The sequence below is a fragment of the Cynara cardunculus genome, unplaced genomic scaffold (assembly GCF_001531365.2).
Source record: "Cynara cardunculus var. scolymus isolate 2C unplaced genomic scaffold, CcrdV1 Un_Scaffold_4789, whole genome shotgun sequence".
NCBI lineage: Eukaryota > Viridiplantae > Streptophyta > Magnoliopsida > Asterales > Asteraceae > Cynara > Cynara cardunculus.
The window spans coordinates 20,039-31,147 of record NW_020202067.1 but is presented as its reverse complement, the minus strand read 5'-3'; the positions used below and the strand labels follow the sequence as shown (position 1 = coordinate 31,147).

Genomic DNA, 11,109 nt, shown 5'->3' with positions numbered 1-11,109 from the left:
TTACATCCCAAGAAATTAAATAAAATGCAAGTTACATCCCAAGAAATTAAATAAACAATTCAAGATTCACGCCTACGGTTTCTTGTTTAATTCATGATGAATGATTGGGAGGGATCGAATGGTTCCACGGGTTCTAGTCATGGTGTGTTGGTAAACCCTCTTTGGGTTCGATTGTTTTGTGATGGTATGTGAAGTTACATTTATAGCCTTGGAGATTTAGAGAGGTGGGGGGAAAATGGTTTCCTGGGAGCTGCTCATTTGGAGGTTCAACCACCACCAACCTTATGTTTAAAAATGTAGCTAATATATATATATATATATATATATATATATATATATATATATTTTAATTTCTTCTAGCAACTGTTTTAATGAATGCATTTATCTCTTACCTGTTAGTACCTGTCCACAAAATACACCTTTAATACAAGTAGCAAACTCACACTCTTCCCCCTCAAACCACAAGAGTATTGAAGAAGGTGGTGCATGGTGGGGTTAGTTTCCACATTTTCCAACCTTCCAGCTTTGCTGTTGGTTTCTTTTGTATCACGATGCCATTTTGAGTCGTAAAACCCCTTTGTCCTTTTATTTTCTAACTCCATTTTGATGTGGGAAGAAGCTCTTGTTTCCGGTGGAAAAATGGGGGTGATTGGAGCTCTGACGATGATCGGGAAGTTGGTTAATGATGTTTTGAGTTTTGTTATCTTCTCCGTTCTTGATGTTCTTGATTTGATCCTTTGTTATGTGTATAAAATTATTGATTTCTTCATTGAAGCTGAATGGAAACCCTGTTACTGTTCTTCCCCAAAAGAAGCCATCACCGGAAGTGGTAAAATCTTGGTGTCGGAGAAAGGTGAATCCAAGAAGATCGTTTGTCTTACTTCCACCAAGTTACAACTGGAAGAGATCTCCGATACCCTCTATACCAGGCCATCTTTGGTGGCGGAGGTTTCTAAAACCACCGTCAAGGAGCTTAAACGCCGGAAGATCAGTGACACAACCACCGTCATTAGTACTACTTCCATTAATAAGTCCACCGTCCGATCAACTTTCACGGTGAACAACACCATTGTCGAAATGCTCCAAGAGAAAATCGGTGCTCATAAGTCTCATCCAACTCCTAGGTGGTCTGATTGCGACTGTGATACCTGCAACTCTTGGTCAAACTCTTGTCAAGATACTCTTTTTGTCCACACCGATGGACCTAAAGGTTTGTATCTATATATATATATATATATATATACCTGTATGTATATGTGTATATATCTTCTTCAACCTTTTAAGATCAATTCCTGTAATCACAGATAATGTGGGAGACGATGTCTTATTCATTCATGGGTTCATATCATCGTCGACATTCTGGACAGAAACATTGTTTCCAAACTTCTCGAGATCAACCAAATCTAAATATCGATTATTCGCCATAGATCTGTTGGGTTTCGGAAAAAGTCCAAAACCACACGACTCACTTTACACGATGAAAGAGCATTTAGACATGATAGAAAGATCGGTTCTTGACGAACACAAAGTGAAATCTTTCCACATAGTGGCTCATTCTCTCGGTTGCATCCTAGCTCTTGCACTCGCCGTCAAATACCCCAACTCCGTCAAGTCTCTCACCCTGCTAGCTCCGGTAAGCATTCTGTTAACCAACTAATTTCCCAAAATGGATAAATGAATATATTTATCATATATAATGGGAATGGCAGCCATATTTTCCGACGCCGAAAGGGGAACAAGCGACACAGTATATGATGAGGAAGGTGGCGCCACGGCGGGTGTGGCCATTGATAGCGTTCGGAGCTTCGTTAGCTTGCTGGTATGAACATGTTAGCCGAACCATTTGTTTGCTTATCTGCAAGAACCACCGAATCTGGGAATTTCTCACCAAACTCATCACCAGAAACAGGTAACCATTTTCTTTCTTCTCTTCCAAACTAAATTTAAATATCTCAATTTTAGTTTGTTGGCTTTACTTTCTACCCTTCAAATATAATACTAAAAAAGTTTACCTTTTATTATCAAAGGGTAAACTCGTCATTTACTTGACTAAAAAGTGTAACAGTTGCATAATTCTAAACTGTGTTTTTTTATTTTGGACATCTGTTTTGGAACAGAGGAAGTATATAAAATCTGATTCCGAATGATAATTTTGACGGTGGATACATTTTTAAAACTATTTTTATGGAAAACAATAGAAATAAAAATCTTTTTGACGATTTTACATTCTATATATTCTAGTCAATGTCGTGATCACTTAGACAACAAATTTAAATGCACCAAACCCTAAATTTATGACCTCCATCTAAGATTGTTCATTTAGTTTACAATCGGGTCACATTTGGTTGGACCACAAATAAAATAAAGAAACTTAATCGAATCTTGATTTATGTATAAACCGATTTTGAATTAAATATGAAGTCGAAATTTTTGTAATTTCAAGAATTTAGAAATCCGAAAAGACATCATGGTAAGTTTGAACAACAAAAACCCATACCAAACTGAATTGAAATTTGATTTCTAAATATAGTCAATTCTTGTCTGATTCAGTATTTTAATTTCGTGGATACGGAGTTACGAACCAGTTTTCTCCCAACCCTATCGCATTTCTTACTCCGTAATTGCTTGATTTTCTGGCCATCTTAGTACCATCTCAAATCATAAAAATGGCTTATTGAAAAGTCGAAATTACAATTCCATATTGGGACATACATCATTCTTTGATTCGACACACACACACAAATATATATATATATATAGTTATATATAACGTTTTAAACTGTGTAAATGTAAGTATCTGTCTGACAATATTATCGAAAAATAACCGATGACAATGAACAATATTGATGTGTCATGATCAGCCATGGAAAACCAAGTCTATATTTGGTTAAATTCAAACGTCACAACCAAGTTGCAAATACAAATGTCACACTCTCAAAATGAGGCCATTTAATGAAATCGAATTACGTGTGTCCTCCTCCAATCTTAATTTCTTCATTAATACAACGTTAATCATAGGTAGATCAAATGTTGTTAAGACTTATGTGATTATGTATAATTAATGCAGGATTAAGACCTACTTGATCAAAGGTTTTTGCTGCCATACACATAATGCTGCGTGGCATACCCTTCATAACATCATATGTGGGACCGCCGGCAAGATCGAAGGGTATTTGGATACGGTTCAAAACCAGTTGAATTGCAGCGTTAATGTCTTCCATGGCGAAGACGATGAACTCATCCCAGTCGAATGTAGCGCCAACGTGAAGACCAAAGTCCCACGGGCCCACGTGAAGGTTGTCAAAAAGAAAGATCATATCACCATTGTTGTGGGACGTCAAGAAGCTTTCGCTAGAGAACTCGAGGAGATTTGGAGGAATTCTAAAACGAGTTGAAAAGGGTGATTAAATGAACGATCAAATCCATCAAAAATCAAGAAGAACGATGGATGAATACTAGAGAACAGTAATATATATGTACGATTTCACGAAGCTATTGCTTATTTCTTTTTTTCCTCTGTCTTACTTTTCGTTTTTACTAAAGGTGATTAATTACTTGAACGCTTATACCTTACTGATGGTATGGAATATGTTCGATTTCAATGTTGATTACGAGTTTATGAAGTCGCTTGAATTTATCATGTATTGCAATCTTGTTGAGCTTTAAATGTCGACTTCAATTAATTGACATATTTCATGTAACTAACTAACTTCAAGATTTGCATTCAATTTTCTTCCATTATATATATGCCATTTTGGAGCATATGTTAAGTTTCGGTGAAAACTGAGAAGGAGAGTTAAGGTGAGAAGTATAAGAAAAGATTTGCATCATCAATTAGATGCACATTAGAATGAGATGCACCAAATCAATCATTGTATCAAGTGTGATTCATGGATGAGTTTTAGATTAAAGGTGATCAAAGATTTAGATCTCTTCTTACGTTTTTTATTTAAATTATCCTTCTCATACGATCATTCGCCTTGAATCATAGGGACAAATTTCATTTTAGAACCTTAAATATTTTAGGAACTTAGAAATCACCGAATATTTATGGTGAACATTGTTCATCAAAAATACATATAAGATGGTGGCTAATGGGTTCTTAAAATGTTCAAAGTTATTCAATAAACTTCCCTCTTTGAATATATATATATATATATATATATATATATATATATATGTATGTATGTATATCTGATATTAACTATGTAACCAATCATAACCATTAATTTATTCAATCTATGGACCTAAAACATCAATGACATTTTTGTAATAATAGTAAAATGAAAAAGCGTTCTATATATGTCGTGAACAATTGTGAACAGGGTAAAATTGGAAAAGATCAGAAACTTTTATTATGCACCGATTTCAGTTCCCGAGAATGTCTTTTCGTCATTTTGAAACCGAAATCAATCACATTTTACTTGCTTACTTATGAACGGTTTATCAGTTGACCAATAAACATTTATATGATAAGTAACATATATAAGTCAGTATTTAAGGAAATTGTTCACTAATGAACCTTTAAATTATTATTTACATATTACTGTCTCTGGTTCACGTATAAACATCATCTGAATTGAGTTTACGTACCATTCATCTGAGATTATATTATATGTACTTTGAAAACATATATAATTGAATGGGTAAAGGAATGGAATTGGGTTGGTGATGATAGCAACAAGCAAATAAGTTGTAGCCGATGGCAACACCAATCTCATTAATTAGCAATTCAACAATTACCCAAATTTGGTGGTGGCATTAAATTTAGTACCCAAATTTGCTTGCTATTATTTCGTCATGTGGTGTTTGTTCAAGTAGCTTTTACTTCTCACATTTTCATGTACAATTTTATGAAATATAACCCACATTTTACTATTAATAGATTTTATGTTAAATGAGCACATTTTTAATAATTACCATTTTTTTTTTAATTTAGATTTTATATATTTAAATAATTAAAATTTTAATTTAACAACGGAATATCGACATATGAACGGTATAGATGATAGTATCGATGGATAAGACAATTTTATAGTAAAAGATGTCGTTGCTAATAATCTTAATTGTATACATGTTGATTTGTATTTTATGAAACCCGTTAGTATTATATTGTGAATGTTGTAATTTACAGATAAACCAACAACTGCTTTTTAACTTTTTTTGGTATATGTTCGTAGATGACTGAATGTTTGTTACCAATGAAAAACCAACGATCTTTTATTTTTTAAGTTCGTTGGTAATGTGAAGAAAATAAAATTTGTATAAAGTAAATTTTTGACCGACAATTAGTGTATATCTATGTATGTATAGTGTATCAGATCATATTGGGTTGTACATATAGTGTATATACACTATCAAATGAAATACTTTTGCTTACGGACTTTTAGCTGTGAAATTTTTGTCGTTGAAGGGTGATTCGTCACACAAGTTGGGGTGGGTAATTCAAATCGGTGACAGATTACCTAGATATTCTTCGGGTGATCTATTAGTATTTTCTCGAAAAACATTGGATTCTATCGAACCATTAGTATTTTCTGGGTGATCCGTAGATAATCACTGACAGAAATTGTTGTGGGTGAAAGTTATTTCTTTTGTAGTGATATGTGTATATATTCATATTATAAATACAAAATCTGGTATTTGTCTTTGGAACCCAAACTGATGTGATTGGTTCCAATTCCAGTTCCTAATATACGAAACCGATTGGGACTGGTTTCGGTTCTGGTTTTCATTTTTAGTTTTTAGTTTGTATCCAATTAGTTTTCATTGCTTGTAGTATTTACTTCTTTACGTTAGTACTTTGTAATAGATTAATAATACTCTTTTATAGTATGAAATGATGAAGTTTTTTTAAAAAAATTAGACACCGGTCACGCGGTATCGGAACCGGTTACCAAATATAATGAACCGCTATAACCAGTTCCGATTTCTTCATTCCAGGAACCGCCGGTCATGGTCTCGGGACCGGTTACATGAATTTTGGACGGGTACCCGCCTTTGTTCACCCCTACCAATGGACAGGTTTAACAAACGGCTTCTAGAAGAATGCTCATCGATGACGGTAAACTCGTCAGTGATGCTCGACAACATCATTTCAATCGGTAATCACTACAACAAAATTGATTTTATAGGACGCCTAAAATAAAAAGGCGTCCTAAAATAATACTTCACAGGAGACAAGTTTATAAGACCAAACCAAAAAGCGTTCTATCTTAAACGTCACAATAAGTTTATAGGATGCTTTAAGCGTTTTAACAAGTTTTTTTACGATGTTTTTAAAATAAAATGTCTTATTAGCTATTTTATATAACACTTTTGAATAATGTCCTAATAAACTCATTTTTTTATATGACACTTTTGTTTATAGGATATTTTCAAATAGTGTCATATAAAATAGTTAGTACGACACTTTATTTTATAAATGTCTTACTAAATTTGTTAAAACACCTAAAAGCTACCTATAAATTTATTGTAACACTTTTAGATATGACGTTTTTTAGTTTGGTCCATTAAACTTGTGTCCTGTAAAATATTCTTATATGACGTTTTTTATTTTATATGTAATATAAACTTGTGTAGGGGATTATATAATATTTATAAATTTATGGGTATATAATTAATCAATATCAAATACAATGTGTGTGTGTGTGTAACTGTGTATATCATTAAGAATGGATTGATATAGAGTTGTATTTGTGGATCAAAAGCCATTTATGATCTATAACAGGCCAACCAAATGGGCCCTTTTATGTCAGGATGGCCCAAACCCACTCTATCTATACTATATCGTAAAATATTTGATAAAAAATTTTAAAAATAATTTTTTATGCATAAAATATTTTTATTGATGCATATTACGTAAAATTCAAGATTACAAGTATAATGTGCGTTATTACCTCTTATTAAAGCTCTATGTTTGAATTCGTGTAACTAACTGCAGATAAAAATCATTTTAAATATAAAAAATCTAAAATATAATTAGGATAACTATTGAGTTCTAACAGAATACTTGATTATTATCTTAAAAAAATTATTTTATTAGAGCAAAAAAAAATTAGTTCGTTAGTAAACTTCAATAAATTATAATAAAAAATTGAATTAAAAAAATTACGTAAAAAGGAAAATTTTTAAATAGTTAATTTGATACTAATATCGATTATTTTTTTCAAGTTCTTATAACATCTTCAAATTTATATTTTATTCAAAAATAAAAACATTTTCGTTTTCTCAAAACCATGTAAAATCGCATTATAGCATCGATAGAGCCAAAATATAAAATGAAACATTAAAATCAAGATGTATTTCGCTGCATTCTAGTTAACAAGAAAATATAAATTATTTTTACAGTTTACACTACAACAAATATGATTTTGGTCTTGAAAAAGTACTTTATATGACTTAATATCGTAGGACCAAAACAAAAATTATCCTATGTAGAATTGCTACGATATGTTTATATGACGCTTTTAGACATATTAACAATTTTTAGGACGTTTTTAAAATAAAGTGTCGTATTAACTAATTTTATATAATATTATTTGAAAAAATGTCTTATAAACCCAAAATAGACAACATGATACTTTATTTTAAAAATGTTCTAAAAAACATGTTAAAACGTCTAAAAACGTTCTATAAACCTATTGTAACGCCTTTAGATGTGCCTCTTTTCAGTGTAGTCTTATGAACCTATGTTCTATTAAGTATTCTAATACCACACTTATACAATTTAGGCGTCCTATAAAACCAATTTTAATGTAATAATACTACTTTATTACTGTAAACATTTCGGTTTTATTATTTGAAAACTCTAAATTTTCAGTACAAATATTAAAGAATTATATATAGACTAATAATATGTACAAATCTTTTAATTTATTCTAATATTATGTTTTTGCACTTTTTGTAAATAATAATGATAAAAACTCATATTACTCTTTCTATAAAAACGGATCGAGTTTAGAAACTCGTAATTTTATCTCAATTTTAAACAAAATATAAATTATAATATAATCAATTTTTTAACCAAACAAATTAGATCCAAAAATAGTATTTTATTGTATTTGTTTTGATGTTTATAGCTAGGGATGGCAACGGGGCCGGGGGCATCGGGGATTGCACTTCCCATCCCCGTCCCCGATCCCCACTCCCCATCCCCATCCCCGTCCCCGTCCCCATCCCCGCTGGGGAATGTGATTACATCCCCATCCCCATCCCCATCCCCACGGGGAATCGGGGATCTCCAACGGGGAATCGGGGATTTTTSCCCGGATGTGAAATTGCATTTTTTGCTTGAATAAAGAGCATTATATTTATTGATTTGTAAATGTTTAAAGCTAGAAATTTYADTAAAACCAAGTTGAATTATCACGACAAGTTATCAACCATAAAGTTTAGCCCACTAATAAAAACCAACTTACTATCTTATCAACAGTAATGTTAGCCAAATACGTCATAAAAAGTTCCAACAATTCAACTTAACAAAGTTTCTCAATCAAAATAAAAAATATATATATATATATATATATTTCGGGGCCGGGGTCGGGGAGTCGAAGGGTATTCCCATCCCCCCCCATCCCCGTTTTTAAATTTGGGGATTCCCCATGCCCGTCCCCGGTCAACTCGGGGATTCCCCGGTCAAATCGGGTACGAGTATCGGATTCCCCATCGGGTGCGGGTTTTTTTGCCATCCCTAATAGCAATTCACAATCGTAGTCTTTGAGCAGCTCAAGCCAACGACGTTATCTTATGTTTAACTCTTTTTGGTCAAAAATGTACTTCAAACTCTTATGATCAGTGTAAAGCGTGCACTTGGTCCATAGAGGTAGTGTCGCCAAAGTTTTAAGGCGAATACCACTGCTGCCAGCTCCAAGTCGTGGGTGGGATAATTCTTCTCTTGATCCTTGAGTTGCCTGGATGCGTATGCTATAACCTTTCCCTTTTGCATCAAGACACAACCCAATCCTATTTTTTAGGCGTCGCTAAAAACTACGAAGTCTTCAGATCCTTTTGGCAAGGAGAGGACCGGGGCTTCACACAATTTCTTTTGGAGAGTTCTAAAAGCATACTCTTGTTTCTCTGTCCAGATATACTTCACATTCTTCCTAGTCAAAGCTGTCAAGGAAGAAGCGACCTTGGAGAAATCTTGGATAAATCTCCTGTAATAACCTGCCAGACCCAAGAAACTTCGAATTTCTGACGGATTCTTTGGTGGTTCCCAATTCATCATCGCCTCGATCTTGGATGGGTCCACCTTCACCCCGTCTTGAGTGACAACGTGACCCAAGAATTGGACCTCCTTCAGCCAAAAGTCGCACTTGGAGAATTTTACAAACAATTTCTCTTTTCTTAACACTTCGAGAACTTCTCGAAGGTGCTGCTCGTGCTTTGTCTCATCCTTGGAATAGATGAGTATGTCGTCAATGAACACTATTACTGATTTATGAAGGAACGGCTGGCACACCCGATTCATCAAGTCCATAAATACCGCTGGTGCATTCGTCAGACCGAAAGGCATGACCATGAACTCATAGTGCCCATAACGTGTTCTAAATGCTGTCTTCGACACATCATCTTCTCTTACTCGAACTTGGTGATACCCCGAGCGAAGGTCGATCTTAGAGAAGCAACTTTTCCCCTGAAGTTGGTCAAAAAGGTCATCTATCCTAGGAAGAGGGTATTTGTTCTTCACGGTTGCCTTATTGAGCTTCCTGTAGTCAATGCACATTCTCAAGGTGCCGTCCTTTTTCTTTACAAATAAGACTGGAGCTCCCCACGGTGACGAACTCGGTCTGATAAATCCTTTCTCCAGAAGGTCTTGCAATTGGGACATCAACACTCGCATTTCGAATGGCGCCAAACGATAAGGGGCTCTAGCAATTGGAGCGGTTCCCGGAATGAGGTCGATCCAGAACTCCACTTGCCTATCGGGCGGTAATCCGGGTAGGTCTTCAGGGAACACATCGGGGAATTCATTGACTATCTTCACATCTTCAATTTTCCTTATCTCTGGCTTGGTGTCCAACACATACGCAATGAATGAAGAGCATCCCTTAGCTAGGCACTTACGTGCTTCGCCATGGATAAGAGTACTACATTCCCTTTCCTTCCTTCTTCATAAGCTAGCATTGCGTCCCCGCTCGTCAAAGGAATTCGGATCAGCTTTTTAGAGCATAAGATTTCCGTTTGGTTCTCAACTAGCCAATCCATCCCGATTATGATATCGAATCCTCCTATAGCCATGGGTACGAGGTCCACCCGAAATTCCTTTCCTTCAATCCCTAAAACATAACCTCTAACAATTTCGTGCACCAAAACTTGACTACCATTCGCTATCTCTATGATTAGTGCATCTTCTAATGTACTAGGTGGTGTATGCAAGTGTCGATAGAATGCAGTGGACATAAAGGAACATGAAGCACCCGAATCAAAAACTACGTGAGCAGGCACAGAGTTAACAAGGAACGTACCCGACACTACATCCGTCGACGCCTTAGCTTCTTCTCTCGACATCTGAAAGGCTCGACCAGTTGCTTTCGGGGCACCCTCTTTTCTTCCTTGACTTTCACCTGTTTTCAACTTTTGGCAATCATTCTTGAAATGGCCCGGTTCCCCGCATCCAAAACATATGGGTCCCTTGATTGGACACTCGTTTCGTGTGTGGCCTGACTTCCCACACTTAAAGCATTTGGTGGGGGGAGGATTGATGCTACATGGGCCGTGATGTTTGTTGCGGCACTTGGGACACCATCTTGTCTCTTGATTGGGATGGGCTCCGCGATTGCTGTTGCCAAAGTGGTTTGGCTTGTTGGATGGCGCGTAGGGCCCTTCCCACTTCCTCTTCTCACCACTCAACATTTTCTCTTCCTTTCTCATAACATAAACTGATTCCAAGACCTTGGCTTCTTTGATTGCCTCCCTGAGGGTGGATGCTCTTGAATTCCTAACCATTACCATCATGTCTGCAGGTAGCCCTTTAAGGTAGACTTTCATCTTATCTTTCTCCGTTTGGGCCACGTGTCCCACCAAGTTAGGTTTTTCATGAAGAGTCGGGTGTAGTCCCTTACTGACAAATTTCCCTTCTTCAGGGTTCAGAATTCTTCTTCGATG

General features: G+C 35.3%; 1 protein-coding gene across 1 annotated transcript; it reads left to right on the top strand.

The window, feature by feature from the left end:
- Positions 1-639: 639 nt before the first annotated feature.
- Positions 640-3,582, top strand: LOC112504162 (probable lysophospholipase BODYGUARD 3). Its single transcript, XM_025108112.1, has 4 exons — positions 640-1,210; positions 1,305-1,633; positions 1,710-1,909; positions 3,068-3,582. The coding sequence occupies exons 1-4, from the start codon at positions 640-642 to the stop codon at positions 3,393-3,395; spliced, it is 1,428 nt and encodes a 475-aa protein (XP_024963880.1). The 3' UTR covers positions 3,396-3,582.
- The last annotated feature ends 7,527 nt before the right edge of the window (positions 3,583-11,109 follow it).